The 27,232-nt window shown below is 39.4% G+C and overlaps 1 protein-coding gene across 12 annotated transcripts in view; it reads right to left on the minus strand.

Annotated features, from left to right (window-relative positions):
• LOC121908141 (disco-interacting protein 2 homolog C) overlaps positions 1–27,232 on the minus strand; it is a 239,593-nt gene that overhangs the window by 73,108 nt on the left and 139,253 nt on the right. For all 12 annotated transcript variants that reach the window (XM_042427899.1, XM_042427898.1, XM_042427904.1 and 9 more), the window contains exons 3-5: positions 25,917–26,027; positions 22,155–22,280; positions 13,927–14,265 (exon numbers count right to left, since the gene is read on the minus strand). In XM_042427899.1, the coding sequence (XP_042283833.1) occupies positions 13,927–14,265; positions 22,155–22,280; positions 25,917–26,027 (576 nt within the window). The remainder of the gene's footprint in view (positions 1–13,926; positions 14,266–22,154; positions 22,281–25,916; positions 26,028–27,232) is intronic.

Here is a 27,232-nt window from a genome sequence, read left to right on the forward strand (position 1 = left end):
ACCGAACAATTAGAACAGCACATAAAAACCCGGCACTGATGTCAAGAACTGGATGTCCGTTTCAAGTTTTCTGGCAGTATTTATTTATTTATTCATGAGAATATAAGGAGTATATTAAGATTTTTTTTGTTTTGTCATATGAGACTATTAATATAAGGGTGTATGGGTGCATACTGTATATATAATCAAAGTGTATTAAAGGGGATCAATAAAGTTTAATTTAAGCCAGTATTGTAACTAAAATAACAGGAAGAGATGGTGATACTGAAACTCATTCATACTTTCATTTCTCACTCTGAATTATTTAATTATTATGTCTTGGTGGTCACAAAATGTTCGTACAGGCAGAACTGAACTGAATTAAACATGTTGTTCAGCGCTGAAAGGGATCAAAAAAACACAAAGTGCCGTTGCCACAACAAAGATGTATTTTTGCTCTTATCTCTCAGTCTCTCTCTCTCTCTCCTCTTACTTGATATTTCATCATCGCTTTGGCAGTAAGAGTGCCTGTATTAACACTTTAGGATTGCTGTAAATATGTCCAACTTTATATATTATTTCATTAATGCATTCAATCTTTATTTAGCACACTAGGGAAGAACAATTTGAGGCACCTTTTACAAGTGTGTCATGTTCATAAAATAGAAACTACGACCGTGTTTTTTGAGTTACATGATTTAAACTTATCTTTTGAATGTAGTAACATAATCTATCTTATCATCTAAGTTCTGTAACTTCATTTATTCCTTTTGCACTGTTTCATGTTTTGTATTGACTGTATTTTTGTACCTCTGCAGCTGTATGACATAGCATTTTTTTTTTTTTTGTTGTTGCTACATGGAACATACTAACTAGCTTTGCGACGCACAGAGATGCTTTAGGAAAAGTTGGTTCACTTCCATTCATGCTTGTCAGTAAAGCTTACCAAAAATTGAACAGAACATGACATGAAAGTGTGAGAGAGAATCCAGAGAGAGAGAGAGCAAGAGATACAGCCGGAGAAAAAAAAAAAAGAGAGAGAGAGAGAGCGAGAGTGAGATGATTCCCTACAAAAGCACCGAGCCAAAGCCAGCGAGACCAAACAGAATACTTTATCCAGACATGGACTGCATATCAATACTGCAGCACACAGAGCAGGCATGCTAATCACTGTAGCACACCGTACACTCTGTCTGTGCAACATCTGGGCTGTCTGTTTGAGCTACACTGAACTAGGCGTGCACTCCCTGAAGTCACGTGTTGTTTATCTGTCTGGGAATGTGTGTGTGTGTGTGTTTGTGTGTGTGTGTGTTTGTGTGTACATGTGTGAGCCTCCAGTGACCTCATCTGAATGTATTTATGATGATGTGTGACAGGGAGGAATATCAGCTCTGGCTGAGGAGGATGATGATGAATGCCTCCTTCGCTGCTGGAATACCAATCAGGCCGATCGAGGGAGCTGATTCAGGGGACGGGACACGTCCGTCCGTCCCCTCTCCCCTCTGGCCTGGTGGGTAGAGATGTTGTGGCTGAAAGGTCACATGTTCAAGCCCTGAAACCGCAAATATCTCCATTTACTGTCAGGAATCTTCACCTCAGCCAATCAAGAGATGATTAATGTTTCAAGATAAGTGATGTCTTCCAATCGTGAGGATGATGACCTTCTTATCCAGGAAATTAAAGAATCGGTTGCTTATTTAAAATATATATTATGTTTACATTTAGTAGTAAAGTAGGACGTAGCGTGACATTGTTATACCATCATATAAGTTGCAGACAGCTGTGGTTTCTTTTAACCACGAAGGCAATCTTCTCCTAACTTTATCAAGAGTTTTTAGGGTGCTTTTGGAGTTTTTCCTTCGCCAAATTAAGGGTCTCAGGATAGAGGATGTCCCAACATTTGAAATCGGCTTGACCGGCATAGATTCGGTTTGTTTAGGCTGGTGTGAGCATTGACGTTCAAACTTTGTTGCGGATCAAACAACCACACAGAGAGACAGCTTGAAAAAGCAAGACATCGTCTCAGTTGTTTGTAGTTCAAACTCAAAGCAGACAAACCACAGGATTGTGACAGAGCTGGTATGTGACATTATTATGATTTTAAAAGCTGGTAATCTTGTTAAGGAAATGTCTTTTCAGCATGTGAATACTGGGATTTTCCCTTATAAATCAGAAAGTGAAAAGGTTAAAATACCAGTGTGTTGTACTTGTGTCCTGTATTTTAGAAGTTCCTCATTAAAAAGTAACTTTTGGCTTTGAAAAGTCAGCATGACTTATGGTCTGTCACGGGTCTTTTTTCCCCCTATAATGTCCATGTAGCACTGGTGATGCAGGAAGACATTCATCAAAACTGTCAAATGTAATGAATGGATGTAGACCACTTGTCATTACAGGTGTGAAATCAACCTGAGTTGCTTAAACTCAACCAGAGTGATGAGTAATTTCTTCTTTCTTTCTTCTTTAAGCCACTTGAGAGTAGAAAATATGTCAAAATTGTGAACCCAACATTAACATATGTTGAACTTGTTAGCAAACAGTTGCTTATTTCTACATCCAGCAGCTACAGAACAACATTATCAATCATTTGGAGTCGTGTTTCTGTCCACCTGGTGAATGTAAGTCCAATATTCACTCTCTTTCAGCTCTGTTTTTGCTCTCTACCAACTCCTGAGGGAAATATCTGGCTCTTCAGCTGCTAAATGCTCCACTATGTTCACCAGTGATGGACCTACAGAGAATTATCAGCGACTCTGCAGCTCCCCTCGGCTTTAGAAAGCTTTATAACAAGTTTCAGCTCATTGTTTAGCTGTCTGGCTGCAACTTTACTGTTTTGGTTCACTCTCAGAGCTCTGATAGGGTTGTTTTCAGCCGCAGCAGCCAGCTGTTTTCAGAGAAAAAGCTGTAAAAAGCCACTGTACACTACCTGCTCAGCATCAAATGGTAAACAGACACAGTTAGCTGGAGACTAGCTGGTGAAAATAGTGGAGCATTTAGCAGCTAAAGAGCCAGATATTTCCCTCAGGAGTTGGTAGAGAGTAAAAACAGATCTGAAAGAGAGTGAATATTGGATTTACATTCACCAGGTGGACAGAAACACGACTCCAGATGAATGATAATGTTGCTCCATAACTGCTGGATGTGGAAATACGCAACTAATTTGCTAATAAGTTCAACATATCAACTTAATAGGTGATGATGTGTCAGTGTTGTGTTCATAACTTGTTTCCGCTGCCCCCAATGGGCCAAAAAATAAAATAGTTCATATCAGTTTTAATATTTGGACTTTACCTTGTGCTTCTTTTGTAGCTCATGAGAAAAAAAAAGCAGGATTTATAAAACTACTACAAGTCAAGATGCACCGTTCATGTGTTCATGTAGGATAAATAACTGAATCTATTTCCCATCTCATTCACGATGGACTTGCAGCTAAACCCTTCTCTCACATCAGCATTAAAAGACACCTGATGAATAACATCCAAAAAGCCTTCTGTTGCTCCCAAACTGCTGAACTGTTATTCCTCAGAGACCACAGACTATTCCCCTGGCAGATATACAGCACTGACAGGGAGTCTAAGCCACAGCACAATCCCAGCGGGCCTCATCCAGACGGCAGCCTTAATTACATTGAATATGGGAATGCTTCCAGTCTGGTGTTAATGGATTCGGGGGTATTTTTTTTTTTTTTTTTTTTTTCTGACAGTGATGAATGGTTGATTAAAAGTCTGTTCTTAAACCTTTTCTTCAAGTGAATGCTCATTGTCGCCACCGGTATGGATCACTTTGTTTTCTCAAGCAATTTGAGAGAAACGGAGGGAGCCACTTCAATAAATGAGCTGCTGCCTTTTCACATGCCAAGCGTCGAGTTGTGCCAAGCATCAAGCTGGCTGATGGAGTCTCCAGGTTGTACGTCTTAAAATGTAGAAGGAATATTACTTGATGAGCCTGTATTATTCGAGCTGAAGCATGGTTATTAAATAGGAACCTCTCTTAACCAGACAAACGCAGGCTTTACATTCTTTGATAGAGCATTTGTGATTTCAGGTAGCAGATCTTAAGAATATAGCATAAAATTAGAGACTAACACAAAGAGGAAGCAGGCAAACAGCCTACATTCCACCACCATCTGCTTTCTGGCCTAGATGAAAAGCCGTTTTCAAAGCAGATTGCCTCTGGCTGAGCAAACAACTTAAAAAACATGCTGCATAATTAGCCAAATCAATAAACAACGCCAAAACAGAGTAACCTTGAAAAGAGGGAGGACTAGTCATACAAGCTGCTATCTAGCCCCTTTAAAAGCATTGTTGATTTGCCTCATCAACAATTCCCACTCTAAAAAGCTGTAAGCACCAGCTTTTTTTTTTTTTTTTTTAACAATCCAGACAAATACATTGTTTTCATGCAACCACAACAGCAGTCAATGCTGCTCCTAGCGAGGTTAGCATTGAAATTATACTTTCTGAGCTTTCACAACAAGGCTAAGCACAAAATTTAATTAGCGGGGAGAAATCAACGAGGGGCACAAGTTGAACAGCAAGCATATGACGGAAGACATGGGAGGAAAGATTCACTGAAAAATGATGAGGGGAAAAATACAACATCCGTGCCTTGCGCCAAGGGGATGGCAGGAGACTGACCCTGCTTCTCAGCTCTCAGCCAGCCATGCTCCGATCTCGACTTACCGGAGCGCCGTGGCCCAGAGCTTCCATTCTCTACCATACCAGCTGGCAATGCCTTCCTCCTCCTCCTCCTCAAGGAGAGGTGGCTTAAAATGCCTGCATGTGAGGAACAAGAGGGGAGGGGGAATCTTGAAAAATGGTGTCAAGTCGTGTGTCAATCAGGAACCTCAATTAATGGATAGGTTCGCAATCTTTCAAGTCTTTCAAGTCACTTTGTGCAAAAATGCATTTAAAAGTTGATCTGAAGCTTATATGAGGCTTCAGCAGTCTGAGTTGTCGTATCAAGTGGATATCTGACACATTTACAGTCTTTTTAGCATCAAATTCCCTCTTTGTGTTTCCTCGGACAGTGTTTCCCTGTTGAGCTGCGGAGGAAGTATAGTAGCAAAAAGAGGGACTTTGGCACTAAAAAGACTGTAACGTTGAAAGATATCTACTTGATTTGACTCATTGGGATGGCTAAAGGTTCATATTAGCTTCAGATAAATGTTTAAAAACATTTTTCATTTGGGCACCTGACTGTTGTCATTGAAAGACTTGAAAAATTGTGAACCCTGTCTGGTTAGATGCCGGAGTCTTTTCTCTTACCATCAGGGGTTAAATTGGGCCGAGGCTGGGACCCAGACAGCCCCGGCCAATAGGCCTTCGCTCTTCTATGTCATCAGGGGAGACTTAACTTCACACATCTTCACCAATGCATATATTTTTACACTTTTCTCAGTCTTAATAACTCAAACAATGACTAAAACACATTTTCTTTGTAGATGTAGGAACCATAGGCCCAAATGAGTTGACGTAAGAACTTGCAAACATCAGAACTTTCACTGAGTTTCCCTTTTTTCTGTCAACAGGTTTCCTTAAAATCTACGTAGCAGATCAGCCAGACCTCAGTCACTTGTCAGTCAGTCAGACAACACAGACGGCAGAGTGATAGGTGGATGGCAAGGTAGGGAGAAAAATAGGTCAGAAACTGGCAGGTTTAATAACAGAATGTAAACTGCTCTGATATTCTGCTTAAACAATGTTTCAGTTTTATAAAATGATACTATAACTTTAACTTTAACCTTCAGTTCAGGTCTTTAACAAGCTCCTCTGGCTCAGGGATTCCTCTTTTACTGTTACAAAGTGTGCCATGTTTATATATTTCCATAGCAACCGAAGTCACATGAAATTGTTGGTGTGTCGGGCTTTGAGGTCTTCTTTATTTTATTTGCTATACCACTCTGGTGTTTGGACTTCTGGGAGAAAACTGGTGATTTTTAGCTGTTATTTGACTTTTTGTGTGACTTCAAATGCTTTGTACAGTATATCACGTGTTACCGACATATGGTTGTGAAAAAATGTGGTTCTAGATCAAATTTTTCTAGTTTTTTGGACAGGCTTGATCCACCCACTATCGGATTATAATAAGGAGTCGCTAGAGGGCAGCATTGATGAAAGCCTTAACCTTACTTGCCTCAGGAAAATCAGCAGGCCATGATGGATTCCCCATAGAAATCTTCAAGGCATTTAGCCCCAAACTGATAGAACGTATGCTCACAATGTTTAATTATGCCACAGAAACAGGTACTGATTATTGTTTTACCCAAACCAGGCAAGAATCCCAAACTTTGCAGCTCATACAGGCCTATTTCAATTCTACCCAGTAAATATAAAATATTCTCTAAAATCCTTGTTCTACAACTTGAAAAGGTTCTTTCTGACATAATCAACATGGACTAAACATGATTCATTCAGAATAGGTCATCAATTGACGATGCAACAAGATTTTTCCACATAATCCATAGCTCCAAATCTGACCAAAACCCATGTGTCACAGTGTCGCTCGATGAGGGAAAAGGCGTTTGACCACATCGAGTGGGAATATACAAAAATACGTCCCAAATTCAACAACTTTGTAAAATTACTCTATAGACACCCTACAGCACAAATATAAACCAATAAGGAGATGTCAGCCAGATTTGTTCTATCATGCAGCATTAGACAGGGCTGTTGCCATTGAACTGTTGGCGACAGCTATATGGTCTAACCCGGCCATTCATGGCATACAAATTGGCGACCGTGTTTGTACGTTGTCTCTTTATGCAGACGATATACTGGCCTACCTCTCAAATCCAGAAGAATCTATTCCAGCTCTGATGGATACACTGATGGAATATGGTAAAATTTCAGGCTACAAGATTAATATAAACAAAAGCGTAGTCATGCCTCTTAATGTTAGAGCTAATGTTCAACCTCCTGGTGCCAGGCTTCAGTGGAGCACTAATCACATCATCTAATAATACATTTAGGACTAAATTCCAAATGATGTGGAAAATACATTTTCTCTTAACAACATACCATTACTTAAAAAGACAAAAGAGGATTGTAAGAGGTGGAATAACTTACCTTTGTCTTTAATTGGGCGACTAAACTGCATAAAAATAAATACATTGGCAAAATACTGGTATCTTTTCCAAATGCTACCAATTCCAGTCCCTAAACTATGTTTCAAACAACTCAACTCTTGTCTCACACAGTTTATACGGAGAAACAAACCACACAGGATGAAACTGACAGTACTGCAAAGCCCTCTTGAAAAGGGTGGACTTAAAGTCCCTAATTTTGAGTATTTCTACCTGGCAGTATGGACATGGCAAGCAGAGCGAGCCCACCCACGTATTCGGAAACAAATTGAACAGCATCGCCTTAATAAGTTGAAATTGGAATCAGTACCATACATCAGCTCTTTAAATTCTCTCCTGGTTATAAAAACAAACCCAATCACTGTCCATATATAAAAGATTTGGCAAAAAGATCAGAAGGAAACAGGTTGTATTCAATTTATTTACGGCAAATCCCCTTTTCACATAAATCCCTCCTTACCTAAAGCCCTCACAAAACTATGATTTACAAAAGGTAGCAAAACTTTAGGGAATCTGTTTAAAGATGGAGCCCTTCAGACCCTTCAAAGACCTCTCCTCTCAGTACGGGCTACCCTGTCACTACCACTACCCTACCACTTTTTCAAACACCTCCAGGTCAGGTATGTTATCATCTCAGAACAAGATGGCCATCTACAATCATTAGAAGAGTTGCCTCTAGATAAACATGTGCGTGACAAACAGGGAGTACAAGGGTTCATATCTTATACTTACTCAGGATTTTTTCAAATCATAGGGTGGGAAGTGTTAGGAGTGAAACACAAATAGAAAGAAAACCTTAAGTGTAATTTCGAAGAAGTGGAACAGGAAACAATGTGTATTGGTAGTTTATAGGTATTTCTCTTTTAACAAAAGACATAAAATTACACAATAAAATCTCTTTCATAAAATATATATACCCCTGACATGCTGCACATAATAAAGCATCAGTATTCCCAGTTCTGCCCAAGAGGTAAAACTGGAACAGGAACACCAATATATATGTCTAAATATTGGACCTCTATACTCAATATGGCATCACAGGAAATACCATCCCTACAGAACCAAGAGTAACCCTACTGGGCGACACATCTATGATAAAAGTCAATAAAAACAAACTTGAATTTATTAGAATTGCCTTTATAACAGCCAACTAATGTATAGCCATGCAATAGAAAGATGAACATCCACCTACATGTAGTATACCAAATGGAAAGATAATATATAACCTGAAGGGAAAGTCTGGAGAGTTTAAAAAGTTTTGGGTTGTTTCCTAACATTTCTGGAGACAGAGTCCACAGCATAGTGCTCCTTTTATATTCAAATAAGAACTGAATCTAAATGTAATGTGTGAGTCAGACATGTTTGTTTTATAGTTGATGTTGTTTTTTCAACTAAATTGATACACAAGGGCTGTTATTTATTCCCTCTCTGCAACTATCTTGTTTTATGTTGTTATTATTATTTCTTTTAATATTCTGTACTGTTTTTGTTTATTCCTTTTTCTTTGAATAGGTACATATTCTGAAGACGTTACTGGTCGGACCTGAAGGAGTGGATGGGTGGGAGGGGCGGATGTGTCTGGGTAATGGGGGCTATGGGGGGTGGGTGGTGGTTGTGGGCTGATCTGGCATCTATGTGATTATATTTTTGTACTCTGTTGAATTATTCATCTCAAAGGCTGTTATGTTGCAAAACGAATAAAGAAAATGTTGGAAAAAAAAAAAGCACCCTATGTCTCTAAAAGGTTTTCAATAATCACACAGAACAGCGTAAACAAGCACTTAGCGCTGTTATCTGAAACAAAATAGGTACCCACAAAAACAGCGTGCTCTATTGAACCTAAACCCAGTCAAACGTCTACCACAAAAACCAGATCGTCTCCAGTGATCCTGTTACAGGGATCTGCAACCTGGAGGAAAATGTGAAGGGATGAAAGGAGTGAGGACAAATTGGGGAGATACGGGGAAAACAAAAAGTTATCTACACAAGCAGGCAGAGCTACTCTGATAAGAGTTGAATGAGAAACGAGAGTGTACTGAAAACAGTCTCCCTGAAGTATTTACACACACACACACACATACGATGAAAACACCAGAGACCTGGACTGCTTTGGCCTTGAACGAGGAAATGAGAAACAGAGCTGTAACCCACGAGTGTGCACACCGCTGAGGATTTCTACTGTGATAAACATGAACTCAGTAAAACAAAGAAAGAAAGAAAGAAAAAAAAGGTTCAATGAAACTTTACACCAACTGAAAAATGTACAACAACATGATGTCTTATTATGGAAATTTGTAACTGTCAAGGGTTTGAAAAATGAAAAATATGATATTTCTTTGAAAAATAAACTAAAACCAACCAAACCAAAGGCTGCCGAAGACACATTGGACAAGAGATTGAATGAAGACCAAAAGCAGACAACATTATTGACTGTGAACACCAAACTAAAACCAACATTAAGCAGGAAGAAGTCAAAGGTCATTGACTAGGAGCCAGAGAAAAGCCAAAGGAAGATCATTCACATACGACACAAAGGAGCATCTTTAAAGAAAGAGAGAGAGGAGTTATGTTCTCCCACCTACATACAACCACCTGTTATCATGTGACCAAAGTTACACACTTATGCCGAGATCAAACGCACAATATCATTGTTCTCTGAGAAGGTCGTCGTGTCAGATTAGGCAATCATATTGTCAAAAATCCTTGCTGTGACTTGGTTTAAAGACGAGGAAGACGAGACGCTGGACCTGAATCACAGTTTGTGTTACCTCCCGAGAAAAACGTCAGGATTAGTCGTCTCAGCGAGTGCCCCGAAATGAAACGTGTTCGTTCATGTGACGAAAACCTTCTAGCGGCCGTAGTAATTATGATGGCAGCAAAGGAGGAAATTATTATAGAGTGATGAGGTCTGCGTAGGGAGGAGGCAAAAAAATATCTGACTATATTATATTAAAGGCCTTTATTTAGTCAAGCATATTGATTAAAACAGCTTATTGCTTAATATTGGTCTTGCTTAATATTAGATTAATAATCCAACGGTTATTGGTTCACTGAAGTTAAATAAATCAATGAACACTCAGTATAAATCTGGGTCAGAAGTTGTTAAAGTTCATGATAGAAGGCAAGAAAATTTCTCCACACCATAAAATGATCAATTGTCACGTACGGCGCTAATTTCAGTTCCTGACGCCACACGTCTGTCAGGTCGACCATTATGGGTCTGATACCATGTAGTCTGAATGCAGCATTAGGTCACATAATGACACCTGAACCTGATGAAGACCGTGAGATGCAGTTGAAAGCTACAAAAATTTCCAAAGGTCAAGGTTTCAGGTTCCTTATTGCGAGTTATATTTGCTAATTAAGGAGAAACAGTGAAGTTAATCGACTTAAATGATGTTTTCTTTTTATTTATACACCAAAACTGAAACAGACCGTTTGTGCAAGTACTTTTCCTGCATTGTTTTTACTACTTCAAGATGAAAATGGGTGGATTTCTCCTCAAATTCCAAAATGAAAGGAACCGCTTTTAACTTTTTTACTTATGATTTAGTTCTTCTGAGTTCATTAGGCCTATAATATCTAAAATACAACTTCTCTAAAACATGTTTTCTAACAGTAATCTTCACCATCTTTCTCTGTTCATTCTCTGAACCAGACTGAGTGCTGCCTCTACGGAGGCACACATGTTTTTAATAGCTGCTCCCTTGGAAACGCTTTTCTGACTTTGCTAATTTGAGACTGCAGGGAACAGTGACACAGGAAATCAGTGAAAATGGGCAGAAACAAACAAACTGGTGTACCGACGGCGTGCACAGAACCTTTCCTGTCACATCTGAGCGATGACGGAGCTGGACGCTGGCTGGGAGGAGCTAGCGGGGGCTCTCTCTCTCTCTCTTTCTCTCTCTCTCTGTTTGTCTGTCCATGCATTATCTTCAGAGCTGGATACCAGCATTGCCAGCATGAAAACAAACCTGTCGCCATTAGAGCGTTTAGTCACAACGTTACATCAGCAAACAGTAGGGAAAAAAAACACAAACAGGATTCTGCGACAGCAGCACGCCGGTTTTTCACTTTTATCCCAGATGCCTTACAGTGTTTATGCTCTGAACATAGGTTGAACCAGTTGAAAAGGAACTTCCACCCTGCTGTAGTGTCGGTATCGTATCCTGCCCTTTCAGCTACGCTCCAGAATAATGTGTAGTATGGTTAGAAATGCACAATATGTCCTTCGGATAGAGCGTTTTAATGTTTTTTTGAGAATCCTCCAGGCTACAAACATAGTTTAAAATGGAACAAATGTCTGCTGCCTTCAGTGTCACAGTTTGTCTAGTTGTTAGCTTATTTTTTCTGTGGGTGAGTGAAAAATGTCTGATTATTGCGAATGTTTTCATTTTTGCTTCACCTTGATTGATCTCATTTCAGAGGTTTTACTGTTTCTCTTTTCTTGGTATTGAAAGGTTGCTACTGGAGCTAAACATCTCTAGGTAACATCAAAATGAAATATCTCTCTCTAGAAATGTTTTCATTTCTACTGTATGACACTTCTATTACATGTTGATCAGTGTAAATATACACTATTCAGGGAAAATGATGATGGAGATGTAACTCCTAATATAGCAAATTGGATGTTTTTTAGTAAAAGTAAAGGAGTGAGTGTTCCTCTGTTGTTTGAATTGTTAAATAAAATGTTTAAAAATGCATTGGATTGTCTGGTAAACATGCTGAAAACAAGTCTGTTTTCACATGAAAGGTTTTGGTTTTCACAGGACAAAATAAATCTTAAATATCTTCTCTCTGGCATTTTTATTCAAAAAAGTATATTCCAAGCTTCAAGTACTCAACGGGGGTCTGAGAAAATTGCAATGATTCAACAAAAGAACATCACGACGGACATTCGTCTGATTCATCACTTCTGCGGCCTGCAGACCAATAAACAAACAAATGCTTCCACAAAACCCACTTAAACTATCATCAGCAAACATCGGCAAAGGAAAGAAAACTGGATGATAGTTGAATGACAGCAGGACGGATCACAAACACAAACCAGAGTGAAAACAGGAAGCAGATTTACACACCGCACACGAGGATACGACCCTAAACACACTTTACCACCAAACCTCCACAGTTCACACTATTAAACTTCAAAGAACGTTAAACCTTCCCGCCTGCTCACTATATACTGAACCCGTCACACAGACACCTCCCACTCAAACACACACTTTCACAAGAGACCTCTCAACAACCAACTCAGTTTACCTACAACTAGGAATGAACCTTAAGATGAAGAAGTCTTATTTTAAGACCGAATCAGCTTTGAAGTTCAGCTGCAGTTTTTGGCTTTGTCAATCGCAAACTGGGACCTCCATGGTGTCTTAATGGGATTGTAGGTCTTCCGTAAAATATGGAAAAGTTTAAGTAAACTGAAATATGTCAGTTTTACTCAAAAGTCACCAAACGTTACTCTTCTCAGATGCTACAAAACATTTATCAGTTGGTTCAGTTGTGATATAGAAATCTCTCAGTTTTGGGGTCTTCAACAAGGCAACTTTGGAGTCTGTATTATTATTCTGTTATTAAGTGTCTTTTAAATCTCTTAAATTCATTCAAATAATTTATGCGAATGTGTCTGATTCTTTTGTTATAAATTCACATATACTTGTTTTGTGCTACAAATAAACTGTCCATGCGAAGCCTTTTAGGATTGAAGATGGAGGGAGCTTGAAAGCAGTATCAGGGTGATTTATATCAATTATAATGTAACCATCATGTACTAGTTGTTGTATTTTCTGAGAGTCCACTTAGGCCTTTTTACCCCAATGACACACATCATTGACCTGTTTGACTCCTCCCTTTCCTGTTTGTCAGTTTTATGGGTTTCTATGCAGGACAACAGCAGAGAAGATATCCTTAAACATCTAACAATTAACACGTTACTTGTGCTCACAGACACAATCAGCAGCCACCATTATTTCCTCCAAAGACACGCCTGAACTTTGCTAAAGGGGTGTCTAGGTCTTTCTTAAAGGTGTCTGGGTTTTGCTGTGGCTAAGGACCTTTAGAGTTTGCTAAGGGTGTCTGGAGTGTCTAGAAGTATCTCCAGATTTGGCTAAGGGTCTCCGGTCTTTTCTGAGGGTGTCTGTATTTTTAATAAAAGGTGTCTGCATTCGGTTAAGGGAGTCTGGACTTTGCTTGTAGCGTCTAGATTTGGCCAAGTGTGTCAGGAGTTGGCTAAGTGTGTCTGTACTTGGCTTGGAGTCTCTCGGCCTTTTTGTAATTTGTTGAAGGTGTTTGTATTTGGCTAAAGGTATCTAGTTTTGTCTAAGTGTGTCTGGCCTTTGTTAAAGATGTCTGGATGTGACTAAGGACCTCAGTATCTTGTTTAAGTTATCTGGAGTTTGCTAAAGGTGTCTGGATTTTGCTAAGTGTGTTTGGAGTTGGTTTAAGGTGTCAAGAATTTGCTAACGATGTCTAGGTTTGGCTCGGAGTCTCTAGTATTTGCAAAAGGAGTAAGTACTTCACTCGAGGTGTTTGTATTTTATTAAGATTATCTGAATATTGCTTAGAGAGTCTAGATTTGGCTGAGTGTCTCTCAATCTCTTATCTTCGGGTCTGGATTTTGCTCAATAATTAAGTCGTCTTTGCTTAAATTGTCTGGATTTTGCCAAAGATGTCTAGATTTTGTCTCTGGACTTGGTTAAGGGTCTCCGTTTTTGCTAAAAGCTTCTGTATTTTTTGTTGTCAGGTGTTTGTATTTGTCTAAGGATCTCTGTCCTTTGCTAAGGGTGTCTACATGTGTCTTAAATTATCTGGTCAAAGGTTGGATTAGCTTTAGCATTAGTAGCATCCAGACCGTCACGTCTTACCTGTCTTGCGGTGGTGGTCGTGATGGTGGTGGCGGTGGTGGTGGTGGGCAGAGATGTGGACATGTTGAGCCAGGACGTCAGCCAGCCTGCCGCCAGCCGCCCCGCTTCCCCCGCTGCGTGTGGAGGAAGAGGAGGAGGAGGCGGTGGAGGAGGTGGTGGTGGTGGTGGAGGAGGTGCCGTGGATGGCGCGGCTGATCCAATGCTCCATGCTGATGCTCCCCTCGCGGCTGGACGAGGTCCCGCCGCCGCCTCCTCCTCCGTCTTCCTCTTCGCCGCCTCCTCCTCCCTCCTCGTCGTCGCCGTCGCCCTGACCCTCGCCCTCGGAGCCTGAGGAGGTGTCTGAGGAGAAGAAGAGATGAGATAAATAAACTAAAAAGAGATGTAAATCAAGATTTGAGTCTTCCACATTAACAAAAGTTAAAATGATGGACTTTTCTACTAGAACATAAGATTAATTAAAAACAAAGTGGAAAAAATGATCTTTTAATTAACTTAAGTCAGGTTTCATCCAGCTCTGATAATACAGTACACAATACGCTATATTTAGAGACAGACAGATAGACAGTTTTTATGCATGTTTCAGTCTATTGTCTGCAGTCTGGAAAGGTTTCAGCTCCCATCTGTTTAAAATTGCTGCAGGGTGGGAATGGGGTAAAGTTTGTTTTTCTTTTTTCAAGGCTAAAGTATGTGTGTGTGTGTGTGTGTGTGTGTGTGTGTGTGTGTGTGTGTGTGTGTGTGTGCCCATGTGTGTGCATTTGCGTGCATGTGTGTGTGTGTGTGTGTGTGTGTGCCTATGTTTTGCATGTGATTTCCATAATGCCTGCGGCATTATGAGACTGTTAGTGGCAATATGAATAACAACAAAAGCTGACCCAGTTCTCACACACAGGTGCTGTGCAGTGTGTGTGTGTGTGTGTGTGTGTGTGTGTGTGTGTGTGTGTCTGTTTTTCTCACAGGGCAGTTGCGGACATAGTAAGTAAATGGTAATGTCTATGCACAAATGTATGTAACTACACATCAGGCTTACATAGCATGCAGACATAGCATGCAGACACTCAAGATCTGTGATTGGTTAGCTCGTTAGCATCTCCGGTTGTGTTAACGATGTGGAATATGCAACTCAAACATCTCTTTAAACCTTCATGTGAATGTGGTTTTTTGGTCGCTTACAGGCAAAAGTGCAACAAGAAACACAACAAATAAAAAAATTCATGGACATTTTGTCTTATAAAGTCGACATGGTGACTATGTTTGCAAACAGTTGCCTATTTAGACACCAAGAAAACACAAAGCAACATTATCATCATTCATCTGTAGTCACGTTTCTGTCCATCTGATGAATGTAAGTCCAAAATTCACTCTCCTTTAAGCTCTGATTTAACTTCCACCAGGAGTTTAAGAGTCTCTAAATGCTCCACTATGTTCACCAGCTAGTAGCTAACCTTTGTCTTTGCATCCTTTGCTGCTGATCAGGTAGTGTATAGTGAGTTTAGAGCTTGCCCCCCCCAAAAAAAATTACTGTGGTTTTGCCAATAACAATAAAACCTTTTGCATTATTTGTTGCCATTTGATCCATTGTAAATATAAAACACTGATGGTCCAGCTTTAAATATCAACTCTTATGGTATATGAATTGTTCAAATAACCCCAAACACCTTGATCCTCACCTGAATTACCCCTAAAATAAAGCTGTTGTAACAACTGTTGTATGACTGAACAAGTGTCTCTTTATTCTGCTATATCATGTTAAAGCTTTACCATTACTCATGTAGTGAGTTAACATGGAGAATCATCATCCAGGTACATCACCAACAATCCTCCTTTTCATTAGTTTAAAAGTAAATTTCATATCAAAGACTGTTTCTTTATTTGGTCACTGTTTACTTTAAAAAGGTGACATTTCTTAATCGACACGGTTTACAGCTGACATTTGTGGTTTGAAATGTCATGGGACTGGATGCGGTCTCGACATGTTAACTCCCACGGTGCTTCTGCTGACATGCTTGATTGGCAAATCTGTGTCTCGTTATCAGCAAGGACCCTGCGGCTTCCACCGACGAAACATAAATAATGTCGACGAAAATAAGATGCTGCCAGGCAACCCGGTGAATCTCGTGAAACAAACACACACACAGAGAAAAAGGCAGAGAGAGAGAGAGAAAGAGAGAGAGAGAGAGAGAGAGATCTGGCAAGCCCCCTGACACCGAGCAGCTCTTCATAAAGCTGAAATATACTGTATTTAACGACGTACTGAGAAACTGAGAAAATGCAGATGTTAAAAAAAAAATCTGTTAAAAGCCAATAAGAGCAAATCAGAATCCTCCCTCTCTTGTCATCCCTGCACGACATGACACGCTGCTCTGCAACACGCGACGCTGCCGTCCTCAGATGAACCTCTCTGGCAGACAGACAAGCTCGAGTGTGTATGTGTGAGTGTGTATATATGTGTGTGTGTGTATATGTGTGTGTGTGTGTGTGTGTGTGTGACTGCTTTTACTGCTCCCACAGGACATGTGCGTTATAAATCTGCAAGATAGATTTTGTGCGTTTCCGTGTGTCATGTGCAGCGAGCGTGACTCATCGCGGCTTGTTAAACCTTGCTTTGAGTAAAAAAAATACTTAGAAATCATGTGAGTTTCCTGCATGTTGTGTACATACAGCGCTGCTGTTATACTGCTGATGCACATGTGGATGTGTGTGTGTTAGTGTAGGAAGGAAATGTGTTTGCCCATTTCTGAAAGATTTGCCTTTGTTGTCGTTGCATGCATTTATGTGTGTGTGTGTGTGTGTGTGTGTGTGTGTTGGTGTGTGTTATATTTGTGAGCTCTATTTTTACATACTGAAGTCTAGCTACAGGGGTGGACAAACATAATAACAGAGACATGAAACGCTGTCCGACAGGGTTGAGTTTCAGTATTATTGATTTGTGTCTGAATTGCTAAAATAAACCCTCTGATTTGTTTATGAATGAGTCTGATCACATTTTATGTTTCTCTTATTGTCAACAAATCCCATGAAAACACAAAAACCTGTGTGTGTATTCAAAGTCTGATATGTCTTAATCCTCCTGTTTTTCTCTGTTCCTCATAGAGCTGCATTATTGTCCAAAAACACATATTAAAAACACCCAACATAAACCGTCCTGCTAGTGGAAATACTCACTCGAGCACCAAATCTGTATTAATCCGCCACAGAAAACAGTCCCCAACAACTGCATTTACCATTTATTTCTGTTTGAATAACGTCTGCTAAAAACAACAGTGCTCGGCTGTTTTAGGACATTTTTTTAGTCTTTTTTTTTTAGAAATTAAACTACATATTTGTGAGCTTTTCTTAAAAAAGATTGAGGTCTTCAGAAGGAGGTACGGAGGACAAAGTATGGACAGTTTTTTGGACTTTTTATTGGATTTACAAACTTGTTATTCATCTTCGAAGAGATTTAGGTTTGTTAAGTAGATTCAGTACCGGATTCTTATTTAATAAAAGCCTGTTGAACATAACATCATTTCTTAGAATAATTGCCAGTATGAGTTGAATCAAATATTATTTATGTAGCCAATTTTTAAATTGCAACTGTGCTGTAATGCTGTAATTAGAGCACATAAATCTCCATCCAGTTTTATTTGAAATGGAGCGTGAATGAGGAGGGAAAGGGAGAATGTTAAGAGTGAGAATAAAGAGAGGACAGAGAAGAAAAATATGATAAAGAGATTAACAGAAAAACCAGGATGGAAGAAAAGTTGAGGTGCAAGATGTGAATTTGACATCATCCAGGTGTTCTTACACTTTGCTTCTGATCATAACAGAATACGGTTTCATCTCGAGTGAGCAGCGTTCGTACAATCTGCTTTAACCGATCAAATAAAATAGATTTGCATTAATTGTTGTTGTACATTTCCTCTTTGTGCCGTTAGTCTGAATCACGGCCTGGTTCAGTGAAGCCGTGTGAGGCTCGACCCTGTAGCCAGAAAGATAATGGGCTCATTAACACCCTCATTAAACAACACCAGCGCCACAAAGACATGGATGAGTGCCACCGCCACCCGCCCCGTCCCGGCCGAGTCCTGCCTCGCACGCTACGGGGATGAGATGAAAGAGCAGTGATGTATACAGCGGCGCTGTCGGTTAGGACATTTAAAACACATTTTCCCCGGTTTTAATCACATGTCCTGTGTTAACTGTTCATTTATCTCTTGTTATGTGCCAAATATGTCAAAGAAAATCAGTATCGGAGTGTTATTACATTAAAAAACATGAAATACATGTATATACTGTGGAAATACGTCACAGAGCAGAAGCTTAAGATGCTCTAAATCAGTTTAAAGAGAAGTAATATTCATCTACAGGATTTACACATTTACATATAACTTCAAAAATGCAATCAAACAGATGCAGAAAGAGGAAAAAGGGGGGAGATTTTGGGGGGTTGGTGCCACCTACTCTACTAGTGTTGCCAGGTCAGGAGAAAATAAAAGCCCGAGGACCTGACAGGGTTCAAAACCTCTAAATTGATCCATATTGATTATGGCTCCCTGTCAGCAGATAGATCCTCTGCAGGGTTTCTGTCCTTCAACAACAAGTTTAGTTTGAGTGAAGCTGATCAGAAAAAAGTTGTACTTAAAGATCCCTGCCAGACGTGTTTTAAGATGTATAAAAAGACTTGCTTGCTTGGAGCAATAATGTGTGTATGATGTGGGTTTTCCACTGGTGGCTGATGTGCAAGTATAACATCAAAACCCATGCATATCTAAGAAAACGGATTTTGAACAGCTGTCCACTGTGCATGAAAGGGTTAAAAAATCCAGAATCTATGAAAATGTAGATATTGTTCATTCATGTCTCCTCCTTCACTGTAAAGTCCGTTTTCTCAGTGTTTGTGCTCTGAAAGCTTCAAGTTTCCACATCACACTTGTGTAAGTTGCATATCGGACCACGGCTTTTAACTAGTTGTGATGTCACAAATCCTGCTCGTAGCTCGTGGGTGCACGAGTTAAACTGAGATTTAAGGTGAGCACAGAGAAACTTTCCACTTCCAGCAGATGAATGTGAAAACAAACTCTGCATCGTTCTGCACAGAGAAGCTCAAATATCCAAGTGAAAGAAGAAGAAGAAGAAGAAGAAAAACACATTTTTGAGTGGAGGGAGACTTTATAACGGCCCCTTTTCTGATGCATCCTCCTACAAAATAATTATAATGTTGTATTTTTGCAAACCCGTATTTATTGTAGATATTTAAAACTCATGAGCGGTGATGGTTTCTGCTGGTTCAGTTTATGACTGTTTGACATCTGAATGATGGAACATGTGAACATGTGCGCAATAAAAAAAAGTCTCTGATTTTACTTTGTCGCTGTAATTCCAGTGAATTTCATTACACAGTAAATTAACAAAGAGTGTACAAAGGATTCCTACTTTTTGAAAAATTACACAAAATCTCCAAATACCAGTACAGGATCATTAAGGGTCAGTCTATGGTCGATCAGAACTAGTTTGTTGGACGGGTTGTGTGACCAAGTCAGAAATCAAAAGTGTTTATTGTTGTTCTGAGCAGCTGCACTCAAATGTGGAGTGAAAGTTGGCTGAGAGGAGGAATGATGATGATGATGATGATGATGGTGCACATTTTCAGAATTGCTCTTGGAAGGCGGTCGTAGTGTCGCACTCAGCGGTTCACGTGAAAAGTGACAGAAATTGTTGTGTCAAGAATGAAAAAAAGAGAAGTGGGTGAATGTCAGATTGTCAAGAAAGTTACAGGATCGGATCTACACAAGCCCCCCCTAAATCCCACATCGGAAAGACTTGGGGGTGAGGGGGTTTCCAAAGACAGAGTAAACTGGCCCCTTTAGTGCCTAAAGCCTTTGGCAGTTCAACAGATCTCCATGACGACACTGGTATCAGTTAAGATCTCAAAAAACTTGTTTTAGTGTTTCTGACCTTTTAACTTTAAACTGCTGTTTCTGATGTTAGTGCTGCGTTTAACAGAGTAATAGAATATATCATAATAGTGTCTGATATCAAAGAAATGACAGTGTTAATGACACCATAAAAACAGTTCTTTTTGAGGCTTACAAAACACTTTTTTATATTCACATTACGCTGTGTTAATGTTGTACACTATAAAGATTAAACTGCACCACAAAGAGTCATATTTTCTCTTTATATTTCATGTCTTTAAGGCTTTATAACCCAAATATAATAAAACAAAATGAATTTTGTTATCATTGTCACCCAGAATGAACAACTTCTGTCTGTTATTGTTCCACTAAACCCTCCTGTTTCTGATACGATAAGTTTTGAACGTTTACTTTCATAAATTACAGAAATCCTCTTTCTAAGACAAGCCGATTCACTTCCGAAACCATAATCTGCTTAAAATACCAAAGCAGTGACTATAGCAAGTGCAATAAAGTAGATCCTCTTGCTTTCTTCTTGCAGTATTGAGAGTCGAAGGTGATGATCAGCTGAAGTTGGTGGACAGTCTCAGCTTCATCACCTGCTGCAGCAGCTTTTATCAGATCCATAATCATACACACAGATCTCTTTTTCTCTTTTATGGTTGAATAACTACTGTGATTGACACTAATTTAACATCATCATCTTTTTTTTTAAAATACAAATACCCCTAAATTATACAAATAATTATGTAAGCTAACAGCTGTCTGCCAGACTCACTGAATGACTGATTGATGCACATGACTGAAAGCGTGAATGTCAAACTGGGCAGATGTGACAGACTGACTGACAGTTACAAGTCTTTCCCAGAGGATACAGCTCAGTACGAGTCTACAGGAAGTAGAATTACATCTGCATTGCATCCAGAGTGATTTTATAGCTGTTAAAACTGTAGAAAGAAGCTTCAACTCTTATCTACAGTGATTCACAGTGAAGGAAACTGTAAAAAATGTCTTTGGGAGTCAGTGAAAGAGTGATACAATAATTGTTGTGTATTTTTAAAATGTACTTTTTAGCTAAGCTAGCAACAAGGCTCTATATGGTCCAACACTTTATATAGAGATGTCTGAACAATATTAAAATGTATTAACAGGAATTGTGTGATGTACATTCACAGGATGAATCCTGATGACTTTAGTTATACTTTTCATCAAGTGCTAAAAACAAGCTAACATTATAAACAGCAGATAATGACTGAATTCAGCCTGAACTGTACAGTAGGCCTACTCAATGTAGCATGCTAACATGCTAACTATACACTTGTTAACAAACTCAGTTTCTAAATGTTATATGATAAACATTTGCATGTTTACTTGTTAAATGCACGTCTGTTAAGTTGGCGTGCTAGCATGGCTAAATGTCAGCATGTCAACATCCTGCCAGTTTTACAAACTTTTAACTTGTTTTTGACTCTTTTTTTTCTTTCTATTTCTTGATCACAACTAATAACTATATATAACTAATATTAGTTAAAGGATAACTTCGGTTTATTTGAAACTGATGAATTAAGGCCATAAATGTGGCCATAGTGGCTCTATGGTTCATGCTTACTTCACACTTGCTAGCTCTGTTATAGAGATTTGGGGACTTGTGCACAACAACGACTGACAGTGTTTTTGAGTGTCCTTAGAACAGTCTAACCACAGTGAAAATCAGCAATATGTAAACAACCCAGCATGTATGAATGAATATGCAGAGAGGTTCGATTAGCCGGCAAGCTGGATGCAGGTCTCTATGCAGTTAGCCATAATGGCTGCTACACGTGGCTAGTTTTGTATGTTCCACTCTCATTCACACTCAGAGACAAATGTTTGAACTGTTCGAACAAACAAAAGTTTGAAATGATTCATTTAAAAGTTTTGTTTATTAACATTAGCTGTGCTTCGAGCCAAATGCTAAACATTAGCAATTAATTTCAAGCCTAACTGACACCTGTGGTGGAAAAAAGCTGCTTAGACTAAAGACGATGTAGAGCTGAGCCTGACAAGTTGAGCATGAGATGCCCTAAAATGGCCACTGGAAGAAACCCTTTTCATGTAGGCAACAACATGAACTAGAAACCTCAGAAAAAACATTACATACATTACATATTTGGCAAAACACTGAAATATTTGACACATTCTGAACATATTTTGTATTTAGAAATCCATCACCATGTTGTTATATGACACAAAAATTGCACTGAAGTAGTTTTTTGATAACCATGATTAACAACTGAGGTCATAATATTTACTGTGTGTGTTGCAGACCTGTGAGAACAAAGTTTTGTTCTTTACCTGGTGGCGTGTAGGCGTCCATGGAGGTCTGGACCACCAGCGACCGTCGCTTCGAAGGCATCGGCACCGCCATCTTCCTCTCTTTGTGCTTGGCCAGGGCCGCCTGCACCGCCTCTGTGTGCACATCTAGAAGCACAGAAGATTTCAAAGTGTCAAGTCAGATTCATATATCACATCCATCCACAACGGTACCAGTAAATGATCACGAATACACTGTATACACTATAACCTTTCACGACGTTGGCTTTTAGCCTGAATGCATTGTGCTAATAGCTGAAATCTATCACGACCTTTATGTGTTTGTCGAACTTTCCTAATCCACGGTGGAAAGTTTTTCATGTTTAAACTGTTTTATTACATATCCAATATGCTTTTTTTTTTTTATTACTGTGGCTCTTTCTCAAGGAATACCACAGCGTTGAAAAGTCACAGACAGTCATTGGTTTCCTTTCATTTTTGTACAGTAAGGAAATAATCTGGTAAATTATTAAAACTTGCTGAGGACTGACTATCCATCAAGGGAGCATCATCATGTCTGCATTTGATTTTAACAGCTGTTATTGCTGCATTGTGTGAGATGAACTCTATCAGACTGTAGCAAACTACATGGAAACCAGCAGCTGACTGAAAGGTTAGAAAGACATTTGAGAGTTTAAAACATTGCGGCATGCTTAAGGAAATGGTCAGAATTAATGTTGAGCTAAAGCATAAAAAAACAGCACTGCTATGGTCCTTTAATAAGGATTTAATCAAATAAAATGGGCAGAAATTGATGTATTTTTGCTATAAAGCAGAAATTCTATAAGCTTAACAACTAACAGCAATAAGGCAACTTTTCAGGCACCAATAATGTCTGCGGCTCAGTGTAATCATCAGGGCAAAAGTGCTAAATAATTGAGAAATCAGACACAGTCGATGCAGCCGACACACTAACAGCAAGGGACAGAGTAGGAAAACATTCAGCAGGACTATCATCTGGTCTCTGTATTTGCGCTGCAGTGTTCCTGTTACAATGAGCTCCGTGTTCCCATTTATTCACTTTCAGTTTACGTACACAAACATTCCCAGCTTGACAGCGGCTCCCGTGAGGCCCCGTGGTCTCCAACTGGATTAAATTCAGGGATCGCCGGTGAAGACGTTTTGTAAATGAGTGTTTCTACCAGCGAGATAAAGCGCCACGATAAAGCCACAGCTGGGTTTGTTTGAATGGTGTCCATTGCCGGCAGAAGGCAAACACACAGAGCCCGACGATACGGAGACGGCAGGCTGTTGGCCCGATAATGACATAAGTAAGACATTTGTCAGAATGAATGGGGCTCACAGATGTACGTTTGTTTGGCTTGTGTGTGTGTGTGTGTGTGTGTGTGTGTGTGCAGGGGAACGGAGGTAATTTAGATCTAAATGCACGTTTTAGTCTTTTGGTTAACTGGGTGTGAATGCATGATGCGTGTAAGTGAGTGTGCATGTGTGGTGTTTTAAGGTGCTTGCACAGCTTTTCCTTTTTTATATTCAGTGTGCTAAAAGCTTCTACAGGATTTATTTTCTGTCATATCAAACTCAAACAAACTGAAAAGTCTCCAACAGCATGTGTGAATAAAATTTTAAAAAGCGAGCCGTGTTTTCTCAACTGGTCCAGTGATACAATCTGACAACTTTTCAATAACAGTACAACTGCATATCTTCACTACACTGCCTACAGATTCATTTGAAATGAGACGCCACTGAAAAGAATTGAACAAAAACTGGTTAATCTTAAAGGGGACATATCTTGGTTTTTGTGATTTTTCTATGTCGGATGTAAAATGTGGTCAAAGGTCCAAAACATGAGGTAATGTATGTAAAAGTGCTCCCTGAAAGTGAAAAGCCAGGACTTCAGCCTGCTATGAACGCACCATTTACAAAGTTACCTCTACATCCTCGTCATAGTGACATCAGATCATTTGTGAATGCCCACAAACGGCATGATTGTTTCACGGATGTCCACAATGTCCACTCAATCGGATTTCGGCTTAAACATGTATGGATGTATTTGAGAAGTTTCCATTGCAAGTAAAAAAATGAGAAAAATAAGTGAAATATTACTACTATTGTTTGTTTACATAGCCAACTGAAGTCTCCTGTGTCCTGAAACTGACCAATCAGAACAGAGTGGACTCATCAGGAGGCGGGTCTTAAAGAGACAGGAGCTAAAACAGCCTGTTTCAGACAAAGAAGGAACTGAGAGGCTGCATAAATGGACAGTATGAGATAAATAAAGAGCTTTTTTGGACTGTAAATCATGGAAAGATATTCCAGCAGAGTCCCAGAATATAAATAAAGATGTGGAAATGTGCATGATATGTCCTCTTTAAATGAATCCTCACTGAACACCAGATGGAACAAAACTTAAAACTTCTTCCACAGATTTATGCCAAACACTGGATTTGTTGCATCATCCTCAGCAGGGTGCTGCATTATAGCGCCTCAGGATGACTTTCCTCAGAGCGTGGAGGTCTTCACACATCAAAAACTTTGGCTCATAAAGAACAGACCCGTAAAAAACCTTCCTGTGACTTTTCTTTTAAAGAGAGTGAGTTTTGAATGATGCAAAATGCAGCAGACTCAGCTGCTCTCATTTCAAAAATTTAAAATACTTGCATGAAACTGCTGATATTGCGTTATGTTATTCAACATTTTCTTTTAAACTCTTCTATGTTGCCTCAACTATTCCTGAACTTCACAGTTTATGACCCCACACTTTTCCTACTGTGATGATGGGACGCTAAATCTGCTTGGATCCACTCAATTAACAGGACTCGAGTAGACCTACAAGGACCTCTAGATGACAGTAGGAATGTTGCTTCCCGACCAGCTGCTTGAATATTGAAGCAGCGGAGGCAGAGCCACCCTGACTTTTTATCCCCTAGTATGGAGCACAGTCTAAACCCTTGTTTAAACCCTTGTTTAGACCCTTGTTTAGACTGTCCCTGCCTGATAAGTGCCCATGTCTTCCCAGAGCCCTCAGAGACATTATACAACTGTGTGGTACTTCATATATCACAGGACTGTGACTAATGATTACGTTTATTATGAATTAATCAATTATTCATTTTGTCAATATCATAAAATATTGAAAAATACGAATCATGATATCCCAAAACCTAAGTTAACATATTAAAAAGTGTCATTCTATTTGACAAAAAGTCGAAAATACAAAAATATTGAGTTTATTATCATATATGACAAACAAAAGCATCAAATCTTCACATTTTAAGAGGCTGGAACCTGTGAAATTTTAGCATCTTTGCTTGAAAAATGACAGAAACGATTACTCTATCAACATAGTTGCTTCATTAATTTGTCTGATGATCGACTAATCAATTAATCAACTAATTGTTGCAGCTATTTTGCGACAACTTATAAATTGGTGGCATGCCCCTTTAAGCTGCATCTACAGTATTTCTTTGTTACTGTAATTCTCTGTATATAACACATGTGTCATTAATTTGATCTCCATTTATTAAAGTATTCAAGACTCAAAGCAGATTTGCTTATTGATATGCAAACGAATGCAGCACAGGCCTCCAAATTATAATCACATCATCACCTGACGTTATCACACATAAGCCACTACGCTAACGAGGTGAATAAATGAAGCTAATTACTACAGAAATAAGCTCGTATTTCTTTGTCTTCATGTCATAACACACGCCTTCGTTTGCGAGACAGAGAGAGATGACGTCATAAGGTAAGTGGTGTCGAGGGGACGACCCCGCCTCTTACCGGAGCGGTAGCGTTCATCCCTGGAGCCAGAAGACCGTCGGCGGTGGTACCGCGAGGAAGAGGACGGGGTGACTGGTGTTCTCCTCTCCTGTCCCATGGACGGATCCATTCCTGGTGCAGAAAGACGCAAGTTTATATTATAACTTTTATTTGTTTCTAAAAATCTATTCAGCAGCAAAAAATACATACATCCTTTTGGATTTTTGTGTGTATTTTGTATATTATTACATACATATACTGATGTATGTTTGTTAGTATTAAGTATTTGTGAAGTAATCATTGTTCTATGACACCAGCAACACACACCTCATCTAGAAAATCACACTTCCTCACCAGGAAATTCAGTTTGCAAAGGAAACAGCTGCAATTGTTTCATCACAATGATTCTTTTCATTTACTTGACACACGTATGAATCTATTTGTCAACTGGATTTTTTTTTTCTTGCAGTGTTACAAATAAAAAGAAAGTAGAGACAGCTGAAATAAAAAACAACAGAGGTAAGCTACACAATAATCATGAAGATACAACATAAAATAAATTTGTTCTCTTGAGGATTTTTGGATCAAACCTGTCATGTGAGATACAGCAACTCAAAGACACAGCAGATACGTGTACGCCTCCACAAACACTCACACACACACACTCAGAGAAAATAACCTCCTTACACACCGATCAATAAGTTTGATGATAATAACGGCTCTGTTACTGACAGCTACGACCACTCCAGAGCTACTGATCTATGACTCTCCATCTCAGCTTCACACTTCCGGCCTCATCTGTCTTCATTAACGCTCTCAGCTCAGCTCAGAGCGTCTCTGCTACTGCTGCTGCTGCTGCTGCTCGGGAGAAGAGCTAAAAGTTGATTAGCCGACCGTGTAACGACTACCAGCCAGTGCCGGGATATATATGACAGGTCTGGGAAATACCTCGCTCTGCCGTCTCCTCCGGGGAGTCTGGATGGATGGATTCCCCAGTCCGGACTCGTCCTACCTACTCTTTAGAAATGTCTTTCTTTCTCTCTCTTTTCTTCTACTTATACTTGTTTTCCCTGCAGATTGCTTATACCTATGTGTCTGTTTGACTATTTATTGATTAGTCACAGGAATATTGTGACATATTTTAAGGCACACTTACATTTTTAAGTGCTTGTGCAGGGATTTGCAGCAAAACTAAAAATGAACTTATCCTACTTACAAGTATCGTGTTTGTATCCTGATATATCTTATTCCTCTGTGCCGTAGACCTCCATTATTGTCCAAAAACAATTAAAAACATGTCAATGAGCCACACTGCTGCACTGGCTGACATGTTCCTT

Source organism: Thunnus maccoyii, chromosome 12 (assembly GCF_910596095.1).
Source record: "Thunnus maccoyii chromosome 12, fThuMac1.1, whole genome shotgun sequence".
In the NCBI taxonomy this organism is placed as follows: Eukaryota; Metazoa; Chordata; class Actinopteri; order Scombriformes; family Scombridae; genus Thunnus; species Thunnus maccoyii.